Source organism: Orycteropus afer, unplaced genomic scaffold (assembly GCF_000298275.1).
Source record: "Orycteropus afer afer isolate SDZICR_OR568_19922 unplaced genomic scaffold, OryAfe1.0 scaffold00330, whole genome shotgun sequence".
Lineage (NCBI taxonomy): Eukaryota > Metazoa > Chordata > Mammalia > Tubulidentata > Orycteropodidae > Orycteropus > Orycteropus afer.
Genome location: NW_006921917.1, coordinates 3452768 through 3474619, shown reverse-complemented (window position 1 = coordinate 3474619; position 21852 = coordinate 3452768). Strand labels below are relative to the sequence as shown.

Sequence of the window (21852 nt, the reverse complement as noted above, 5' to 3'; positions counted from 1 at the left end):
AAAAAATCCCAAAAAAATCTAGGATGTTGGGAGGACGGTCCTGAACTAGTTCCCCAAATTTGGGGTCCTCAGATAGCCCCGTTTTTTCAGGAAAATTCCGCCTTTCGCCTGCCTCCCGCCAGCCCTGCTCTGTCCAGATGCCAATTTTGGAAGTCACTCCCTCCTTCCTCCTCCCCGTCTCTCCAGGCCCCCCCCCTCGCTCTGGGGCTAGGGTCCAGGACACCTGGCTTCCAGACCGAGGGGCACTCCCCAAAGGGTTAGGGGCCAGGAGGTCAAGCTCATTGCCCCTGTCTTAGGAAAGCAGGAAAGCCCGATCCTTCCTACCCCTCCCCCCTGGCTGGTCTCGGTGGTGGTTTAGGAAAAGCTTGGAGGATTGGAATCTGCCATTGCTGTTGCACAGGCAGTTTTTTTTCCTTGGGTTGGGGGGGTGGGCGGTGGGAGGGAGAGAGGGGAGGAGAGCCGAAAAGAGCAGGGACCCAGGCGTGCAGAGCTGGCCTGGCTCACCCTTTAGCCCCTGCTGCCGGTTGGGAATCCTTCTCCCCACCCCCATATTACCCACACTCCGGGTCCTCTGTCTGCTTTCTGTTTGGGGCTCTTATCCTAGAATATCAGGGTTCACAAATCACCTCCTTGTACCCCACCTTTACCCCTCCTTGCTATAGTTCCAATAGCACTGTTCTGGTCAGGGGTGTCCACTTAACCACGAGACACTCCATTTTTCCTACCTTCCCCCAAACCGAGGTGTGCGCCCTTAATAAATTGGGGTTCAGAAGCCTGAAACCACCTTTTCTGCCTCAGATCTAGCCAAGACACATAAAAATAAGAGGAGATAGTATTCCCTTTCCAAACTTCTCTCTTCAAATCTGGGTTCTAACTTGCATCCCCAAACTGGGCTTATATGGGGGTTCACTAAAGAGATTTCTATAATCTGGAGAGACCTGTAAGCAAAGGACATCATCAAATCAGCATCATGCCTCAAATTGACTGAGCCCCCAAATCAATCTCGCTTTATGTTCTACTCTTCAGCTTTACCAAATGCACCCAAAGAGCAGCAAAATACCCCCAAAATAAGGGCACCCTAAAACTTCTGTCTCCCACCCTGGGGGACCTCCCCTTATTTTTTCCCCCTGGAAAAGGCATCTTAGCTATCCATGCATATACAGGATTGCGCCCCCTCCAAGTAAATGTTCCACAACTTTCAAAGGTAAAGCTTTAATCCCCTCAAGGATAGACCACCCCCAATTATAAGAGGCCTTCAAATTTACTCCCAGGTTACTATTATGTGCCACCTCAAGCTAATCAAAAATGCCAAATTGAATTTCATAACCCTGACAACCTAACCTGAGCCTTGAAACTTATATTGTACCCCAAAGCAGGATCCACCCCAAAATCAATAACTCCCCCCACTTTAAATCAGGCTGATAAGAACCTTAATTGCCAACATGAACCAGTGATCATCGATCTCCAAAATAAAACCCTCATCCATTTCCTAAAGAACACCCAGCAGGCTCTCCTGATATTCCAAGATGACAGAGATGGGTACAACCCCCAAATTATAGATGTTAGAACCCCCAGAACTAATCTAGCTTCAAAATGAGCCCTGTGCCTCAAAATTACCATAGGCCTTCAAGTCTGAATGCAACCCCAGTGCTTATAACAAACAAACCCAACTCAACACCCCCTATAAGTGAGCACCCCACAATTGACCAGATAACAGTATCAAGTCCATCCTGATACCAAAGGGAAGCTCTTACTCTAACTTCTGCCTCCAAACTGGGCAGAGACTACTCAAGGCAACCTTCATATGCCAAAGCCATCTAACCATCCTGAATCTTTAAACGTCCCTGATTCCCAGTTTCTCAGCTCTTCTTTACCCCAAATAAAACCAAACTCACTGCCATCGAGTCAATTCTGACTCATAGCAACACCCTTTGGGTTTCGGAGGCGGTATATCTTTACGGAAGTAGATTGCCCCATCTTCCTTCTGTGGCGTATCTGGTGGGTTTGAACCTCCAACCTTCTGGTTAACAGTCAAGTGCCTTAGGCACTATATGCCACCAGACCTCCTTACCCCACATAAGGACACTCTCAAATCTAAAGGACGGCGGGGGGAGGGGGGTCAGGCCCGGACATGCAGCTCTATGGACAATGGTTAGTGGTTCCTGGTCAACCTATACTCTCCTGAGCCCAAATCCAAATTGTTCAAGCTTTGCAACTGGATTTAGCTCTGGCTCCCAGTTTCCAAATGAATCCTGGTCCTCCAAGATCTGCTCAAACAAAATATGAGGGTGGTGCCCATCCCAATGTACGCCGTACTGTTAGCAGGCCTCTCTACACCTCCTGGAAACCTTCCCTGTTTTCCCTTCTCTCTGTTTACCAACCGCCCCCCCCCCCAACTTTCAAAAAAATGTACCTCTAAAGACCCCTGGATAATAATTCTGTCTTGATTAGAAAAGAAAGGTCTGAACTCAGTTGCCCTTCCTTCCCCCACCCACTGCCCTTGCTCCGCCAAACCGGCAGTTTTTCACCCCAGGTAGGACTTTTGCCTTCCAGACCAGGGAAGCGGAGAATTCCCCAAAGGGCTAGGAGCCAGGAGACTAAGCTCATTGCCCCAATCTGAGGGAAGCAGGGAAGTCAGATTCACCTTTCCCCTTCCCCAGGTACCAATCAATTGCGGGGAAAAGGACCCTCTGTCTCCTAACTCGCCTTCCTTCCGCCCAACCTTCTCCCCTCCCAGGAGACAGAAGGGCAAAAGAAGCCGCCCAAAGTGGGAGAGAGAGATCGAAGGTTTCAGCTGTCCGCACCGCACCGGTCCTGCGCCCCAGTTACAGCGTACCCCCAACCGGTGGGGACGATCTGGCAAGGCGAGACTTGTGCTCGTCCGCCCCCTCGTGGAAGGAGCCAGACATTGCGGACTTGCCGCGCTGGACCCCGGCGTCCCGCCAGCCTCAAAGCGTGGCCGACGGGCGGGTACCCGAGGCCCTACAGAGCTTGGACTGGGGGAGGAGGGCTGGCCTTTGAGTACGTCTCTCTGGATCCCTAAAAGGATTCAAAAAGAAAATTGGGAGCGAGAGGCCAGACGCCTAGGTCTCCCGAGCGTCTCTTGGCCCCCACTCGGGGCTTTCCCCACCTCCTCGAGGGGAAGCAGCTGGCTCCGGTCGCAGGACAATGGAAGGAAACCAACTAGAAATCATATCCGCCACCTCCCTACCCCGCCCAGTCAGAGTCCCCCTTTTTGCAGGACCCTTTAGACGAGCCTGCCACTCACAAGCACACCCTCCCGCTGTCTGAGACCCCACTCTACTCCCTAACCTGGTGCCTTGGACTCCCCCTGTTTTTCCTTAACACCGTGCACTGGACAGTTTTTCTGTATTCACTTTCTTCTGCAACAGGCTCCTAGTATCTTCTCCCAAAAGCCATCACACCAACTTTCTCTGTCCCAGGCCCTCCAATGGCCCGTCACTCCTATTTCCAACCTCGACGTTCCCAGCTTCCTTCCCAGTTCCATCATCTCCACCCTCAGTTTCACTTCCAGTGACCCCAGACCCCCTACTTTCCAGTTAGGACCACTCGGCGTTTCTGAGGTCCCGCCTTCCAGCCGGAGACCCCGCCCTGAGCTTGCCATCTGGAGAGCGAGGGAGGAAGGAAGGATACAGAGCCCAGTGGTCACCCCACCTCCACCCCCGCCCCCGCCATCCCGGCCTGATAAAGGCGCGGGGGCCAAGAGGGGAGAGAGACCCCGCCCCCTTGAGGAGAGAAGCCGCAGCCCCTGCAGGCCGGGGGTAAGAATGGGAGACTGGGGAACTGGACTCCCGGGTCCCCAAAGAGGGGTTGGAGCTTGGGAATGGTAGCAAGACTGAGTCTCAAGAACTGGGCTAAAATAGAGATGGGGGACCAGATAGGAGTAGCAGAATAAGGCAGTTTGGGGCTAGGAGCTTCGACTGGGACTGGAGGTGTGCACTGCAGGTCGTCTAGGGTCTCAGGGCAGATGAGAAGCGAGGTATCGAGACGCAGACGCGCAGGGAAGCAGAAGGGAGTGAAATAAAGGGCGCTGCGCGCCGGGTGCCCTATGCTCTCCCTCGACGCCTTAGAAGCTTCAACCGCCCCGAGTGCTGTGGGATCTGGAGGAAGGAGAGGAGCGACAGTGGAGCTGAAGGCAGAATGAAAAAGATGAATGGAGGGTGCGTGGACCGGGGGCCGGGGCACTAGCTACATCCTAGGAGGAAAAGGCAAACTGAGGACGGGAAGGCATCCAGTCTTCCGAGTTAGGACTGCCTGGATCCCTGATCCCTTTCCATGGCACCTTCAGGCCGGCATCGCTATGGGTTCCACCGCAGCTCCACAGGGAGCGCTGGGCTACGTCCGAGAGTTCACTCGCCACTCCTCCGACGTACTCGGCAATCTGAATGAGCTGCGCCTGCGCGGGATACTCACTGACGTCACGCTGCTGGTTGGCGGGCAACCTCTCCGAGCACACAAGGCGGTTCTGATCGCCTGCAGGTTCGAGGGGTAGGGCTCTTGGGGTGGGGATCATGGGGTGGGGCGGGGCCATACGGGGAGGGGGCGGAGCCATAAGGCCATTGGGCAGGGATTCGAAGCTAAACCTCGAAGAGCATGAGGCGGAGCTTCCCGGAATTGGGGCGGAGTGATAGTGGGGGAGGCGGGGCTTCTAGAGGTGTGGCTTTTTCACAGTGGAGTCAATCTCCCTCTCTTCGCTCAACACGATCTATCTGCCCTCTTTCCAGTGGCTTCTTCTATTCAATTTTCCGGGGCCGTGCAGGAGTGGGAGTTGATGTACTCTCCCTGCCTGGGGGCCCTGAAGCTGGGGGCTTTGCTCCTCTTCTGGACTTCATGTACACTTCACGTTTGCGCCTATCTCCAGCCACGGCCCCAGCTGTACTTGCAGCTGCCACCTACTTGCAGATGGAACATGTGGTCCAGGCATGCCACCGCTTCATCCAGGCCAGGTGAGGGAGCTCTTTCTCAGTGGTCAGCGTGGGTGAGGTGATGTCCAAAGTAACAAGGGGAGAGGTCAAGGCTAGCTAGCCAGTAGCACTAATGTCCATCTCACTTTTCCCAGCTATGAACCTCTGGGCATCTCCCTGCGACCCCTGGAGGCAGAACCCCCCACACCTCCAACGGCCCCTCCACCAGGCAGTCCCAGGCGCTCTGAAGGGCACCCAGACCCGCCTACTGAATCTCGCAGCTGCAGTCAAGGTTCCCCTAGTCCTGCCAGCCCAGATCCCAAGGCCTGCAACTGGAAAAAGTACAAGTTCATTGTGCTAAACTCTCAGGCCTCTCAAGCAGGGAGCCTGGCAGGAGAGAAGAGTTCTGGTCAACCTTGCTCCCAAGCCAGACTCCCCAGTGGAGATGAGGCTTCCAGTAGTAGCAGCAGCAGCAGCAACAGTGAAGAAGGAGCCATTCCTGGTCCCCAGAGCAGGTACAGAATCTGAGACAGAGAATTTTTTTAGAAACCCAGTGGAGCAGTTCTACTCTGCCCTAAAATGTCACCATGAGTCAGAATCAACTCGATAGCAGTGGGTTCGTTTTTTTTTTTCTTTTTAATTGTGATTTGGGTGAAAGTTTACAGAGCAAATTCACTTTCCGTACAGCAGTTCACATACACTTTGTCTCATGACATTGACTACCGTTTACCCCAATGCAACAGCTCCCCTCCCACTTCCTCCCGACAGTTACCTCTTCCCTGGGTCCATCCCTCCATGCACTCCCGCCCCCTGAACTGTCTCCCTGTTGCATAAACAGCCCTTCTTTCTCCCATGATTGTTCTCCCCAAGGAGTGTATCTACCTCAAGTAAATGTTCAGCTATATGCCTGTTTTTTCTTTGGCTGGAGGCCACAGGTGTTTCAATTCCAGACCTGAAGGGCAGCTAGGGCCCATAGTCTCAGTGGTTCCACCAGGCTCTATCAGACCAGCAAACCCGGTCGGCAGTGGGTTTGTTTTTTGGATCTTTTAGGCCTCAATTAGGCGGTAGAGCCATTGGGTCTGTGTTGTCAGGAGGCAGGGAGATAAGGGGTGGGTTTTCAGAGATGCTAGTCTCCTTTGCCACCCCTGGTTAACATATTTGGCTGAAAAGTCGGAGGTTCAAGGTCACCCTGAGGCACCTCGGATGAAGGCCTGGAGATCTCCTTCTGAAAAATCAGCCACTGAAGACCCTAGGGAGCACGGTTCTCCTCTGACCCACATGGGGTCTCTGTGAGTCCGAATTGACTCCAGGGCAACTGTAGCCCACTCTGGGGAGTGAGACCAGGCTTACTCAATCGTTTGGACTTTAGCAGCACAATTGGGTATGGCTCATTAGCCAATATTAGCTCACCTCCAGAGACTGGGCCTTTGGCTCCGAATTCTTCAGGGAGAACCTCCCTTCATACAATCTCTCCTAACCTTTTTCTCTGGTCCTTGCCATCTGCTAGGCTCTCACCAATTGCTGCCACCTTACAGTTCAAATGTGGGACTCCAGCCAGTACCTCCCATCTCCTCACACCCCAGGCTCAAGAGACCACTGGATCACCCTCTGAGCAGGCTCGTCCACCACCTGGTGAGAGCCCCCTCTTCCCTTTCTTTCTTGACTTTTCTCCTGTGACTTCTCCAGCTACTTTGAGCCAAAATGCCTCTGAAAAGGCCTGTTGCAATGGTTCCTAAACTTTTCTGCAAGTTAGAATCACCTGGGGAGCTTTTAAAAATCGTGATGCCCGGGCCACATCCCATAGATAAGATTATCTGAATATGGGAGCCAGGTATTAGTATCACTAAAGATCCTCAAGTAATTCCATTGAGCAGCAAAGCTGGGGAATTTCTGGCCTATCCCCATCCAGCACTGAGTGATCTTCCCAGGGTCTGGCTGGGCCTCTCTGGCAGGCTGTGTCATTCAGCATGGTGCAAGAGAAGAGAGAAAAACAAAAAGCTCCACCCACCAGTAGAGGCCTCCACTGACCACTATCGGAGAGGCGATTAGCATGGTTTTCTGGAGTCAGACAGATGTGGAGTCAGATCTAAGCTCATCATCTTCCTCACCATGTGGCCTTGGGCAAGTTACATGAGCCCTGGAAGCCTTAACTGTAAATGGGGAAAAAGAACATCTACCAACGTGTTGCTTGAGCATTCACTGGTACCTAGGAAGCCCTCAGTAAATAACCTGTCATTACCCACCTCTCTGCCCAGGAAGTGATATTTTCAGCTGCCAGAATTGTGAGGCTATGGCAGGGTGCTCATCGGGGCTGGACCCCATGGCTGCTGGGGAGGAGGACAAGCCCTACAAGTGTCAGCTCTGCCGCTCTGCCTTCCGCTACAAGGGCAACCTCGCCAGTCACCGCACGGTGCATACAGGTAGCAGCAAGCACGGAGGAAAGGACCCTGTGGCCTTTTTTTTTTTTTTTTTTTTTTAATCACAAGTGACGCCAGGCAGAGTCCCTGACTTCCCTTCCCCCCTGCCCCCAGGAGAGAAGCCCTACCACTGCTCCATCTGCGGAGCCCGCTTTAATCGGCCCGCGAACCTGAAGACCCACAGCCGCATCCATTCGGGAGAGAAGCCCTATAAGTGTGAGACGTGTGGCTCGCGCTTTGTCCAGGTACGGCGCCAGCCTAGGAGCGACTTCAGAGGCAAACCTGCAGGAGGGTAGGGTGGGCCATAACCGGAAGGGTTCCGTCCCTCCCAGAAGTGTTATCTGAGGTCTCTCCCCAACACAGGTAGCGCATCTGCGCGCGCACGTGCTGATCCACACTGGGGAGAAACCCTATCCTTGCCCCACGTGCGGGACCCGCTTCCGCCACCTACAAACCCTCAAGAGCCATGTTCGCATCCACACTGGAGAGAAGCCTTACCACGTGGGTAGCTGGTCTGGCCAATGGCCTTCTGTTAGCCAGGGGTGGGGCTCAAAAGCTGGAGCTGGGGGAGTCTGTGTTTGTTGGGAGCGGAGATGGGGGTAAGAAAGAGCAGGTAGAGAAATTATGCTCCTGGATAAGACAAAGGTATTTTCCTCTAGAGGGGCTAAACAAACAAAAACCAGTTCCTGTGGAGTGGATTCCAACTCATGGTGATCCCATGGGTGTAGAGTAGAACAGTGCTCTGTAGCATTTTCAAGGCTGTGACCTTAAGCAGGTTGCCAGGTCTTTCTTCCAAGGTACTTCTGGGTAGGTTTGAACTGACAGCCTTTCCATAGGTAGTCAGGCCTTTAACTGTACCACCCAGGGACTTCTTGGTGGTGGTGTAGGGGGAGGGAAGGCTAGTAAGTAAGAAAACCTTTGCTAAAGGAGGTGGGGGGGTCTATCTCCTATACCACCCCTGGGGATGGTATAAATAAGAAGCCAAACAGCTTCTTATTGGCTTAGAGTGGGACGGTTTCCCCTTGCTCAAGAACAAAGAGCTTGTGGATAAGGAGTGACCTGACCCTCCGTTCTCCCACAGTGCGACCCCTGTAGCCTGCATTTCCGGCACAAGAGTCAACTGAGGCTGCATCTGCGCCAAAAACACGGAGCTGACACCAACACCAAAGTGCACTACCACCTTCTGGGGGGGCCCTAGCTGAGGCGGGCCCAGGCCCCACTCTCCTGGGAGCCAGGATGCTGTGGGCTTGGGCCTGGCTTCTTCCAGGTCACACGTGGGCATGGGAGTGTGCAAGGCCCTAATGGCATCAGAAACTGCCACCACCTTGATTCTCACTGGGAAGAGCTGGGGTGGCAGGTCCCGGCTAGACCTGCTTCTGTTTTGCTGGTCAAAACCTCTTCCCCACAAGGAAAATTGTCTGAGGAGAGAGTAAGCTAGGGAAGGGGAGAGACTGTAGGCCTGGTTGCCTTAGGGGAACAGTCCTCAACCCACACCCCTATCTCATTCAGTTTGTGTGTAAATATAATTTATTGAGGCCTTTGGGAAGCACCAAGGCCTTCATTCTATTGCATTTCCCACCTCCCTTTCCACAAATATGGTCAAAAGTGACCCAAAGCACAGAACGTGAGGTCACGGCTCTGCTGGCAGAGATTAGCATTTGGCTCTCTCCTTTGGCTTGAGTGTTTTGTATTATTATTGTCATAACTTTTACCTTTAGAATTGTTGTTTCTCTTTGTGTGCTTGTTAATTTGTTTAAAGTGGAGAAAGGAGTTCCTGTGTTCTGCCCCTCCATTTCTAGGTCTGGAACCTTTCATTTGCTCTAGGGCAGGGCTGGGGACATGGGATTGTGAGAATTGGGTCAGGAACCCTCTCTGGTATTTTGGATATTGTAAATTCTCTAGCAGGCTAGAACTGCATCTAGACTTTCCTCTGTTCTTCAAGAGTGACAGGAACATTTATGGTGAGCCTGAAATGGAAGTAGTAAATGCCTCCTAGAGGCTGTACCTATGGAGATTGGTAGTCTTTCCTGAAGGGTGATCAAGAACCTATTCTACTGGTCTGGTCACCTGGGTCTGGCTTCACTGGCATTCTAGATATAAGTCTAGGATTCTAGATACAAGATCTGTCATGATAGACCTGACCCAGGGGCTTGAGTTGGGCCCATAATCCTCCCAGGGGGAGCCTGTTCTTGGCACCAGATTGATCCTTCCATGGGAGAGAAATCTGAAATTCTTGATCAGAAGTGATGTGACTTCTGATTCTGCCAGCCTCTAAGAATGTTATGTTATGACCTAGGGGAGAATTACGAAACTCTACCTTGACTAAATCTGAGACACACGCATTCTTTACAGAAGAGGCATCTGGATTTTGAATGTTCCTTGGGCTTCTTCTCTGCCTGAGATGGGCCCCTTCTTCCTTGCACAGATTTTTTTTTTTTTTTAAATATTATCTGGCAAATGTACAGATTGCAGAAACTTCTCCTTTGCCTCTAGAAGTCACAAGTGCATGGTCACTTCCTCAACTTAGAAAAGCTGGGTCTGTGATCCAGTCTTTCTGGCACTGCATTCCTGTCTGGAACCAGTGAATGTGCTAGAACCTTCCACAGGGAGCAGAAAGGGGCTGAGTTCCATTCTGGGATTGCTGGAGATTATGATTATTATTGATGGGATTAAACATTTAAAAGGTTTCTTATGATTGATTGACTGAGAGGCCAAAGGCCCCTTCTGGTTAATAGGTATCACAGTAGGATTGAGAGGTTGGTTGAGGGGGGCAGTTTCTGGTGTAAGCCAAGTAGGTAGGAAGTTAGGAGTGGGGTTGCCTCTTGGTTGGGTAGAGTATTTTGAATGTTAGGTGATACTCCTTGATTTACAGTCCTGTACCTTGTTGCTCTGGGGCTCATTCGATAACGGGGCATGGTTGTGGGGGCGGGGCAGTAAGGAGCACTTTTTAATTTGCAGGGTGGCGCTTCCTCAAGATAGGTCAGTACCAGTGAGTGTCACTTAGGGACTAGTTAAAAAGTTACTCTTCTTCCTCTTTCCCTCATCTCCCCATTGCAGAATTGGAGAAGGAGGGAGGGAAAGCCAAGAGATGTGAGAAGGAACTATGGTTTTTACTTAGTAGATTGGATGGGCAGGTGGAGAATGCCTGGGGGATGAAGGACCACAGTCAAGATGTTAGATCGTGCAAGATCAGATTCTTGGAATAAAGAAACCTCTCAATGTTGTCTGGTGTGTTCTGGGTTCTTGCTTATGGGGAAGCTGGGGGCTTGTGGGGGAGGTTTCTTGCCTCCTGGATATTATCTTGGATTCTATGCCTACTTTACCATTCCATCTCATCAGGCATTTTAAATGGCCCTTGCTCTCCCCTTCCCCACCCTTGCCTTCCGGCTCATTGTATAGGGACCTGTGACTTCATGAAGTTTCTCCGGAGCCACCTGCATCCTGCTTCTCTGAAGTCACTTCCTGCTTGAGGTGTGGCAGCTCAAGGAGAAAGCAGAAACTCACCAATAATAATACCAAGAAGCTGGGGGATGAGTCTGTGCTGGGAATCTTAATGCTTGGGTCCTCACCACCAACAAGGAGTAGGATGAAGTTGGGGAACTAGATAGGACTTGGGTCCTGTGAGGAAAACAGGAGCTGAAGGGGGCAGTGAGATGGCTGTATATTTAGAGAAAATATGCCAACTCCACCCTCCCAGCAATGGTGTATTGGTATCTATCCAGTGCCCAGTGCATGTTCCTCTCCCGCTCTTTCCCTATCCTGTGTGTGTCCTGTGGCGCTCTGGCGGCACAGTGGTTAAAGCACTGGACTACTAACCAGAAGGTCAGCAGTTCAAACCTACCAGCTGCTTTGTGGAGAAAGATGAGGCAGTCTGCTCTTTACAGACTTGGAAACCCAATGGGGCAGTTCTGCTCTGTCCAGTAGGGCCACTGTGAGTCACAATCAACTCAGTGGCAGTGGGGTTTGGTTTTGGTTTTGGTGTGTGTCCTAGGTGCACAGATCTGTTCCAGCCCCTGGCAGAGGATAGAGGCTCACTAATTCTGACAGGTTACCTTGTTTAAATTCCTTGTTGTTGTTGTTATTTGCCCTTGAGTCGCCCCCCGACTCATAGCGACCCCTCCTTGGGTTTCCGAGGCAGTATCATTACGGAAGTAGGATTGCCCAACCTTAAATTCCTTATCCATGAGATAAGTCAGGTAACACAGTGTCTGAAAACCCATGGCCTAGTTTCGATTTATAAACAACCAAAAAAGCAAGGAGAAAGAAGGGAAATTACTAAAACCTATCTTCCTTCACCCCCTACTACAGTTAATCCCCTGTTGAACATGTAAAAAAAAAATTTGTTTTATAAAAGCTAGTATTATTTAATCCCCTGCTTTATGCCAGGCCCTAAACTAAGCATTTTAGTGCATGAGTTTCTAATTCAGCTACCCCCTAACAACAACATAAGGAAACCCAAGTGTGAATTGACTCTAAATAAGGTCTTAGCCACTCTTATTATGTGGCCATACCTATTTCTGCATTTTTGGCACATTAACCACTAGCCAAAATTTTGATCTACTTAAAAAAAATACATATAAAAAGAAATAGGGTATGATTATTTTTATTTTTCATATACAAAATGCTAAGGCTCAGGCTGCTTTTTAAAAAAAGCTTTATACTTTCCCTCCTCTCTTCTTTCTGTTGTGCCTCTCTCACCACTGGTCTGAATATGAACCCTTGAGCCCAAGGCTTCCAGGTCCTGAGGAGCATGAATTACCATGAAGAAGCCCACACCCATTATTACTATATAGTAGAGGAACTGGGATGCATTTGCTAGGGGCCTGGGTACTGAGGGGAGCTCTGGTGGCGTAGTGCATAAGGCATTTGACTGCTAACCAGAAGGCTGGTAGTTCAAACCCACCAGCCACTCCTTGGAAGACTGGGCAACCTACTTTTGTAGTGACATCACCTCGGACACCCAAGGAGGCATTGCCTGTGAGTCAAATCAACTGGACAGCAGTGAGTTTCGTTTTTTGGTTGGTTTTGGGTACTGGGAGAGTAGGAAGACTGCTTCAGTGGCCAGGGCCATAGGTTGTCTCTAGCCTTTTTCACCATGAAATTAAAAAAAAAAAAAAATGTGGTTAGGAAGTTACTGTTACTAGAGGGCAGAGGAAAAGGTTCCAGCCCCAATGAGGAAGGCAGTGGTGTAGGGAGGGCTCGATGAACTCTTGATCGCCCTTCCTGTCAGCTATTTTCGGTCTCTGTGACCTGCAGGTTTCCTGTTGCAGGGAACAGAATTCCCACCAGGAGGCCTCCAGCCCCTTCCCCTTCACTCTTCCCTTGTCCTTTGAACTCCTCAGCGACTCAGGGATCTAGATGTCTAGATTGTAAGAGGTGCGTTAGTGGCCTCAGGAGCTCTGCCTGGAACGTCGTTTAAGTCTCATTTCCTAACACACAACCCCCCTCAACGACTTGCAACTCCTAGGCTCCTCATTAAGCAACTGAACACTTTCCAGTCCTGAACCTCAGTCCCCTCACCCGCCCATCGCCCACTGACTGTTTACATGACGGTCTTGGTACCGAAATCTGGACAAATTGGCCTGCACGATAAACGACTGAAGCGGAAGCATCCCCTAGTAGGTCCCTGCGTGACGTTGGTCTTTATCTAATTGGCCTCTAATGCCCCCTTTACGCATGCGCTCTACTCACCCTGTCCAACGCAAGGCACCCCCCCCAAACCCCGCCCTACCCTCTGGCCCCACCCCCTGCTCAGGGGTCCCGCGATCTCATTGGTAAACTGTAAACCAGGATGTTGGCTGGGATGAGGCAGGTGCTGACAATCCAAACGAAAAAACTGATAATCCGAAGGGAGACTGGAGTGCCCTAGGGGTGTGGCCCAAACCAAGTCCCGCCCCCCTGCTCTCAGACCCAAACTTGGCCCCGCCCCGACCTGCTGGGTCCAGGCCTCTGCTCTCCAGTCCCTGCCAGCAAAGCCACGCCCCCAGCGCTTGCAGCAGGGCAGGCTCTAACCAGGTCTCCTCTCCTGTAGCGCCCCTCTTGGGGAAAGGCGCAGGCGCCTGTCGCCGCTCCCCTGCAGCTTTCACGCCCACATTACTGCCTTCCTCTCCGCCAGCCTCCGGTTTCCCGCTCGGCCCTGAGCCGCCGGGCCGGGTGGGTGGGCAGAGGTGGAGGGTCCTGAGCCCGGTATCTTAGAGGCGGCAGCTTTGTTACCGCCCAGATGGTGCGCAGGGCTGAGCCCCCAGATGGGGGCTGGGGTTGGATGGTGGTGCTCTCAGCGTTCTTCCAGTCGGCTCTGGTGTTCGGGGTACTCCGCTCCTTTGGCGTCTTCTTCGTGGAGTTTGTGGCGGCGTTTGAGGAGCAGGCGGCGCGCGTCTCCTGGATCGCCTCTATAGGAATTGCCGTGCAGCAGTTTGGAAGTGAGTGCTGCCCGTGGGTCCAGAGTCCTGCGTCCCTCGGAAGGGAGAGGGGATGCAAGGACGGGAAGGGGACGGGGGGATGCTGGGGAAGGAAGCCTGAGATTTCTCGCAGTACCCCTTCCTTTTTCCCAGGCCCAGTAGGCAGTGCCCTGAGCGCGAAGTTCGGACCCAGGCCGGTGGTGATGACCGGGGGCATTTTGGCTGCCCTGGGGATGCTGCTAGCTTCCTTTGCTACCTCCTTGACTCACCTGTATCTGAGTATTGGGCTGCTGTCAGGTGAGACCCTGGGCAAGAGCAGGTGACTAAATGTCTGGGATCTTTGGCCTCTAGACTTTCACATTCTGACTGCTTCTGCCAAAACGTTTAGGAAGAAGCAAGGGTAAGTATTAAAAAACCAAACTCACTGCCATGGAATCCCCTAAATCCCTCAACCTTCATTTCTTCCTTTTTGGCAGGCTCTGGCTGGGCCTTGACCTTCGCTCCAACCCTGGCGTGCCTGTCCCGTTACTTCTCTCGCCGTCGATCTCTGGCCACAGGACTAGCACTGACAGGCGTGGGCCTCTCCTCCTTTGCCTTTGCCCCCCTCTTTCAGTGGCTGCTCAGCCACTATGCCTGGCGGGGGGCCCTCCTGCTGGTATCTGCCCTCTCCCTCCACCTGCTGGCCTGTGGTGCTCTCCTCCGCCCCCTCTCCCTGGCTGAGGACCCTGTTGTGGGAGGCCCCAGGGCCCAACTCATCTCCCTCCTCCAGCACGGCCCCTTCCTCCGCTATACTGTTGCCCTCACTCTGATCAACACTGGCTACTTCATTCCCTACGTCCACCTGGTGGCCCATCTCCAGGACCTGAATTGGGACCCACTGCCTGCTGCCTTCCTGCTCTCAGTGGCTGCTATTTCTGATCTGGTGGGGCGTGTGGCCTCCGGGTGGCTGGGGGATGCAATCCCAGGGCCTGTGTCACGACCCCTGATGTTCTGGACCACTCTGACTGGGGTATCACTGGCCCTGTTCCCCACGGCTCAGGCGCCCACAGCCCTGGTGGTTCTGGCTGTGGGCTACGGCTTCACATCAGGAGCCCTGACTCCAGTGGCTTTCTCCATACTGCCCGAACTGGTGGGAACTGGAAGGATATACTGTGGCCTAGGACTGGTGCAGATGGTAGAGAGCATCGGGGGGCTTCTGGGGGCTCCTCTGTCAGGTAAGGAGAATGTGGTTACCTGGTGGGCCAGGGTACCATGCTGCAAAATTGGAGGGGATACTGTTCACATTAGAGTATATATGAATACCACCCCTGGTATTATACAGTGTACAACCTGCATGGCCATTCATTACAGCTCTGAAATGGACCCATGGGGCAAAGAATCCTGGGGCTGGGAAATTGAGTGAAAAGACACAGGAAGCTAAGAGTAACCCTTAGTAGGGTGCCTACTGCTTGGATTTTTAGAGAACCTAACTTGACCTGGCCACACTTAGCGTGTCAGTGTGCCCTTTCACTTGGCCCATTGGGCCTTAGTCCAGGTGTCTGGGCTAGCTGGTCAAAGTTCTCTAGGCTCAAGATGCCAGAACCTTCAGATCCTTAACATTTTCCTCTTAACTATTAACTGAAGGTGGAAGGGCTATTGTTACCAGAAAGACAGACACAGGTGTGGCTGACTCCATCTGGGTCCCCAGATCTTCACTGGCTGGTCTGGAGGTCCTCTGACAGCAGGAAACCAAACCAAAAAACCTAACCCACTGCTGTCGAGTCAGATCTGACTCACAGCGACCCCTCCTGGGGTTTCCGAGGCAGTATCACTATGGAAGTAGATTACCCAATCTTCCTTCCGAGGAGTGGCTGGTAGGTTTAAACAACCAGCCTTCTGGTTAGCAGTCAAATGCCTTAGGCACTGTGCCACCAGAGCTCCTTCAGTATACCCTACCCAACACACTGCCATGCAGTTGGACCCGACTCATAGCAACCCCTCCTTGGGTTTCCGAGGCAGTATCTCTACGGAAGTAGATTGCCCAATTTTCCTTCTGTGGAGTGGCTGGTGGTTTTGAACCACCAGCCTTCTGGTTAGCAGTCAAATGCCTTAGGCCCTGTGCCACCAGAGCTCCCGACAGTAGGAAAGGGATTGAAATTACTTTTTGAGGCCCCTTGTGATAGATAAGACAGACAGACAAACAGACAGACTTCTCTATCCAATTCTACCTGTGAAATTCAACTCTTCCAAGATGGGTGAGTTAAGAGTTGTTTTCTTATCTCCACCTAAACATATGTCTTAGCCATTAACTCCAGGGAACAGATCACCTATGTGTATTCTTTTTCTCTTGGGCCTAGGCTACCTCCGGGATGTGACGGGCAACTACACAGCTTCTTTTGTGGTGGCTGGGGCCTTCCTCCTTGCAGGGAGTGGAGTTCTCATGACCCTGCCCAACTTCTTCTCCTGCCTCTCATCATCTACCTCCACGCCCCAGGACCCCGTAACAGAGGCTCTAGATACCAAAGTCCCCCTGCCCAGGGAGAGTCTGGAAGAAAACTGAACTCCAGTGAGGGGTAGTCAGGTCCAGAGAGAGTTCCAGGTCTTCTGCCCCATCTTGGAACCACAGTGCCTTAAGCCTCTTGATCTGCCTCCCTCACAGCAAGCTAGTGATACGTGTGCCAACCCTTTGTATTTTGTAAATAATTGGCTCCACCAACATGTTCTAAAGGATCCAGAGTTCAGCCTGCCGCCCCCCCCCAAGTTGTGAATCAACTGTGAAAATCAAAGGCCAAGAGGCTTCTCGTGTTTTACATATGATCTCTAGCGTTGCCTCTAAGTTTGTTCTCAAAAGACTGAGATGTTTGGAAGACAGAAATGTCCCTTTGGGATAAACCTGGTAAGAAAACTGGATAATAACCATAACCTCAAGGACAGCTGGGAGCCATCCCCTTGGTTTGGCTAAATGGAGTCACGGCTGGAGAGGAGAGGGGCTGGTATCCAGAAGCTCTGAGTAGCCAGACATTTGAACCTTGAACTCTACCCTCTGGACCTCCCACTCACCTATCTCCCATTATCTCCTGTGACTTAGGAAAGAAGTTAAGGGATAATAGGGGGGTAGCTTGGAAGGGGGAGCTCTGGTAGCATAGTGCCTAAGGCACTTGACTGCTCACCAGAAGGCTATGAGTCGGGGCCGACTCGACGGCAGACAACAACAACAACAAGCTTGGAAGGAGGGAGAAGAGCTGAATCTGGGATTCATGTATTCCCTTTGGGCCAGTAGAAGGAGATTGAAGTGTAGGCAGAGAATTAGCTTGGAAGGTCTGGATACTGGGGTGAGGGGAAATGAGGATGGGGCAGATACCATTCATGAGCACGCCTCCTCTCCTCCAACAGACTGAAGCTGACTAGCAGACAACTTCTCAAAGATCCTCTATTATGATGACTAGGGTTTGGGGAAAGAAGATTCAGTGGGCCGGATGGTCAGACACCTTCCCCTCCCTCATGGCCTAGTGGAATCCTGTTCCTTTCAACCAGACCTTTTGGGTATCTTAAGTAGGATATTTCCAGGCCCCTAGATTGGTTAACAGTGGAGTTCACAGGGAAAAAAAAGAAAAGAATAGAAATTCTTTATTGGGAGAAAGGCTCAAACAAGAAAATCAACAAGTGGTGTCCAGCTTGGGGTGAGGGCCTCTAGGGGACAGCTGGGCCATCTGAGGAATGGGGAGCAGCTCCCCCATCTCAGCAGGCGGGGTGGCTGGATGTGAAGCTGGACCACAGGAAGGCAGCACCCGGGGCAGCCCCATGTAGATGAAGCTGCCGGAGAGGATGAAGGAGCCGCACACGAGGAAGGAAGTGGTGAAATCTCCCGTTTCATCTCTTAAGAATCCTGAGAGGAAGGATAAAGAATTTAGAGCCCTCAGACCTTGGGGCGAGGAACGTTAGGAGTAGATCTGCTGGCTCAGGCCCTTACCTGACAGGGGAGGGCCTAGGAGCCCCCCGAGGCTCATCAGCATCATCACCAGCCCAGTGGCTTGCACAACACCTCCGATGCCCACTAGGCCCGGGAGCACCCCGAAAACAAGCGGGGCATAACTTCCGGCGCTCAGCCCATAGGCCCCAGCTGCGGTCAGCAGGGGACCCCACCTGCTCTCGATCCCCATCACCGGTACCAGTCCCACTGCCAGCAGCCCCAGGCCTGTCAGAGCTCCAAACACTGCCAGCAGCCGCGGGAGGGGCACCCAGCCGCGGTCCGCCAGCCACCCGCACACCAGCCGGGCCCCTGCATCCCCCACCGCAGCCACCGCTACTACCAACGCGGCCCCATAGCCTCCCAGACCCCGGTCTAAGGCATGGGGGGCCAAGTGTACATAGGGGACGAAATATCCGGCCCCCACCAGGGCCGTGCCCAGAGCAAAGACCGAGAAAGCGGGGCGAGTGAAGAGACCCAGGCCGAGGGCCGCAAGGGGCCCGTGAGAGGAAGCTGGAGGGTCTCCTGGAAGGATCAGGGGTCGCAGCAGGGCGCCACAGGGGGTGAGGTGGAGAGTGATGGCGCCAAGGAGGAGCAGAGCGCCTCGCCAGCCGAAAGTGTCAAGGAGGAGCTGCAAGGCGGGCGCCAGGAGCAGCGAGGTGGCCCCGTTGCCAGTGAGCGCCAGCCCCACCGCCAGGACTCGACGGCGCGAGAAGTAACGCGAAAGGGTACCCAGGGCAGGGGCGAACACCAGGGCCCAGCCAGAGCCTGCAAATGGATGGGACCGGGTGAGAGCAGAGTACGGGGTGCCTGCCCCAGCATTCCCAGCCTTCCTCCCCGCAGCGGGCCCCCACTCTGTTCGCTCCCCCACCTTCACCTCTTAGGAATCCGGGCATACCCCCCCGCAAGCCCCCCACCCCCGACCCCTCACCAGCGAGGAGGCCCAGGGCGAGGTAGAGGTGCAGCAGACTGCGGGCGAAAGCCGAGAGGACGAAGCCGAGAAAGGTGAGGACGCCCCCAACCATTACCACCGGGCGCGCCCCCCAGCGGGTGCTCAGGGCGCTGCCCACAGGGCCTAGAAGGAGGCGGAGTCAATGGAAGACACGCCCCTGGACCACCAAACTCGGCCCGACCCTTTTCATTGGCTGATTGTCTCGCCTAAGCTCCTCCCCCGGTCTAGTAGCTCCTCCCCTTGACCTTCAACACCCACTACTGTTGCTGGTCGATCTTTGTCAGGTTGTCTCGTCTTCAGGCGAGTCCCGCAGTACTACCCCCACGGCCTCCCCACCCTCATTCCCGCCTCCCACCTGGGGGCCCCCCTCACTGGCTGCCTGCTGCACGGCCAGGGCCAGCGCGCTGACCCACGCTGTGTCCTGAGCGCTTCGGTCGAAGTGCTCTGCGAAGTCAGGGAGGGCGAGGCCCAGGGAGCGTAACATCCCGAAGGAAAGCCCATTCACCGCGAAGGTTGAGGCTGCAACCACCCAGCCCCAGCCTCCGTCCGGGGGTCCGGCCGGCTTGGGGGTCATCGCCGTCTGCAGGGGTGGGGGAAACACCTGTGAGCGAGAGCTTCTCGTCTGTGCCTCCGCTAGGGACCTGGCATCCCTCAGGCTCAGCCTCTGCTTGCCAGCTCGGGGTGGGCACGTCACCCCGAGTCGACAGTGCGGGGGCGGGGGAGCGAGAACCAGGCCTGGTGATGACGCTGCTGGGTGTGCGCGAGGTGCCAGGCGAGGGTCAGCCGGATCCCCCGGGCCTGGTACGCCCCCTGCCCCACACCTCCTTTCCCCCTTACCCGACCTCTCTGGGCGGTGGGGGGAGGGCAAGGGCGAAGAAGGTTCTGCCAGGTTGTCACCCCGCTTCCCGGGCGGGCGGGGCCCCGGAGGGGATCGAGGGCCGAGAAGGAGCCGAACTTGAACGGGATCTCTCGGTAAACAGAGATCACCACAGGGGCCTGAGCCACCTGGGGACGCGGGGGGTACGGAGGGGCGGAGGCGATCTGAGACAGTTAGCCAATCCGCGGAGCTGCGGGTGAGGCGAGAAGTTGAGTCCCACGGGGATTGAATTATCCACACACACACCCTACCCCCGGGAAGGGAGCGGCGCCCCGCCCCGCTCATGCCCACGCCCACGCCCACGCACCTGCGGGCACGTGAGCAAGACCTGGACGCGTGCACTGCTGTGCCCCGCAGGGCCAGGGGTTGTAGGCAAGGCGTGGAAATAGATGTGGCGCCCTACAGCTGGAGAGTCAAGAATTTGTATTCCCAGGGAAGGCTGCTGAGAACCAAGTAAATCTCAGATACCATAACACAAACCTCCATGGAGTGCCTGCTCCATGACCAACAATAATATGCCCTCAAGAACAGAAGCGAAGGAAGAGGAAGAACCACTCTCATTATAAGGACGTGTGATGTGCCTGGCACATTTCTTTTTCATGGCATCTTTTAGATTTGTTATCGTTTCGTCCTCACAATAACCCTATGAAGGTGTCATCCCTGTTTTAAGGATGAAGTAAGTAAGGCCCAGAGAGGTTAGGTGACTTGCCCAAAGTCACCCAGCTAAAAACTGGTAGAAATATTTGAATTTGGGTCAGTTCAACTGCAGGACCACACAGAACACATCTGGAACTGGCACTGACTCTGCCATAGTTGAGAGAAATGGTCTGGAGAGAGCTTGATAGCAAACTGTCCTGCAATGGGCAGAGTTTTTGCAGGACTTATGATTGTAAGGGGTTTTGCGGATAGAGAAGGCGGCTCTGGACCTGGAAATGGTTAAGAACTTGACTGCTACCCAAAACCTTGGAGGTTTGAGTCCACCTGGAGGTGACTCAGAAGATCTACTGAGTGATCTACTGGTGATCTCCTTCTGGGAAATCAAGCATATGGAACATAGATCTACTCTGACACAAAGGGGTCACTATGAGTTGGAATCGACTCCAGGCCAACTGGTTTGGTTTGATTGGTTTGGGGATAGAAAATACCCTTGCTATCAGAATCATTCAAGATTTAAACTAGAATTTTTTTTTTTAATGTAAGGAATCAAGGAAATTGAACCAAGATATTGATTTCTTGAAAAACTTTAGTAAAAGTATTCTTTGAACAGGTTAACATTGCTTTACTTCAGCTATTTAAATCAAGAGTTGTGGTCTTTGATTCAATTATTAAACATATGATTCAGCAGCTCAAGTTTGGAGCTGCATCACTAATAGCCACATGATGGCAGTGTTTCCTAATTATTGAGAAAGTATTTTAAAAGCAGCTTAAGAGGTGAAACTAAGCCTAAAAGGTACAGTAGAACCTTCAATAGTTCCCACTGCCTACTGGAGAAAATTAAACGTTTCTCTACTTAGTGTATAAGGGCTTTCACAATCTAAAGTAGACCCAAGCTACCTTTCCTCCTCTTTCTTGGACCTTCCCATCAGCCATTAGCTTTTCCCCTGCATAGGGACCCCTCCTTGGGTTTCAGAGGCAGTATCACTATGGAAGTAGATTGCCCAACCTTCTTTCTGAGGAGTGGCTGGTGGGTTTGAACTGCCAGCCTTCTGGTTAGCAGTCAAATGCCTTAGGCGCTATGCTATCAGAGCTCCGTTGTTGTTGTTGTTTCTTGCTCCAGGGAAGCACCAGGCTTGTTCCCACCTGGGTTTCTGCACATGTCATGCTGTCCACTTGAAATACCCAGGATTTATTGGTACAGAAGCCTATGAAGGCTTAAGGGCCTGCCACATACAAACTAGGAAAGTGGCCCCACCGGTTTCTCTAGCAAGGGATACGATTTGTGAAAGGGCACCAGGGAGAGCAGCGGGTTCTCAGCTCATCCAGATGCCATTCTGAGAGCCACTTCCTGAGAAGGCTGGCAGAGGACTTTGCTCCAAACTGAGCGAGGCTATGCAGATGACTCTGTTGGTGGTGAAGTAGAAGTGCAGGTGTCTTAGTTTCTTAGTGCTACTGTGGCCTAGTGCCTAAGGCATTTGGCTGCTAACCAGAAGGCTGGCGGTTCAAACCGCCCAGCCACTCCTCTGAAGGCAGGTTGGGCAATCAATCTACTTTCATATTGATACCTCCTCTATGAGTCGGATCCGACTCGACAGCGGTGCGTTTGGTTTTTGGTTTTGCTGTAACAGAAATACCACAAGTGGGTAGTTGCAAAGAATATATATTCATTTTCTCACACTT

The 21852-nt window shown here is 52.9% G+C and overlaps 3 protein-coding genes across 3 annotated transcripts; 2 read left to right on the top strand and 1 right to left on the bottom strand.

Annotated features, from left to right (window-relative positions):
• The first annotated feature begins 4321 nt into the window (after positions 1-4321).
• Positions 4322-8540, top strand: BCL6B (BCL6B transcription repressor). The gene is made up of 8 exons (XM_007952313.2): positions 4322-4500; positions 4746-4967; positions 5081-5440; positions 6433-6557; positions 7181-7345; positions 7457-7587; positions 7706-7843; positions 8424-8540. The coding sequence occupies exons 1-8, from the start codon at positions 4322-4324 to the stop codon at positions 8538-8540; spliced, it is 1437 nt and encodes a 478-aa protein (XP_007950504.1).
• A 5022-nt stretch (positions 8541-13562) lies between these two features.
• SLC16A13 (solute carrier family 16 member 13) lies at positions 13563-16279 on the top strand. Its single transcript, XM_007952312.1, has 4 exons — positions 13563-13761; positions 13894-14037; positions 14217-14954; positions 16077-16279. The coding sequence occupies exons 1-4, from the start codon at positions 13563-13565 to the stop codon at positions 16277-16279; spliced, it is 1284 nt and encodes a 427-aa protein (XP_007950503.1).
• A 1096-nt stretch (positions 16280-17375) lies between these two features.
• Positions 17376-19637, bottom strand: SLC16A11 (solute carrier family 16 member 11). The gene is made up of 5 exons (XM_007952311.2): positions 19476-19637; positions 19011-19373; positions 18618-18761; positions 17690-18454; positions 17376-17605 (listed from the first exon to the last, which is right to left on the bottom strand). Exons 2-5 carry the CDS (start codon positions 19210-19212, stop codon positions 17376-17378), a joined length of 1341 nt encoding a protein of 446 aa, XP_007950502.2. The 5' UTR covers positions 19213-19373; positions 19476-19637.
• Positions 19638-21852: the final 2215 nt, after the last annotated feature.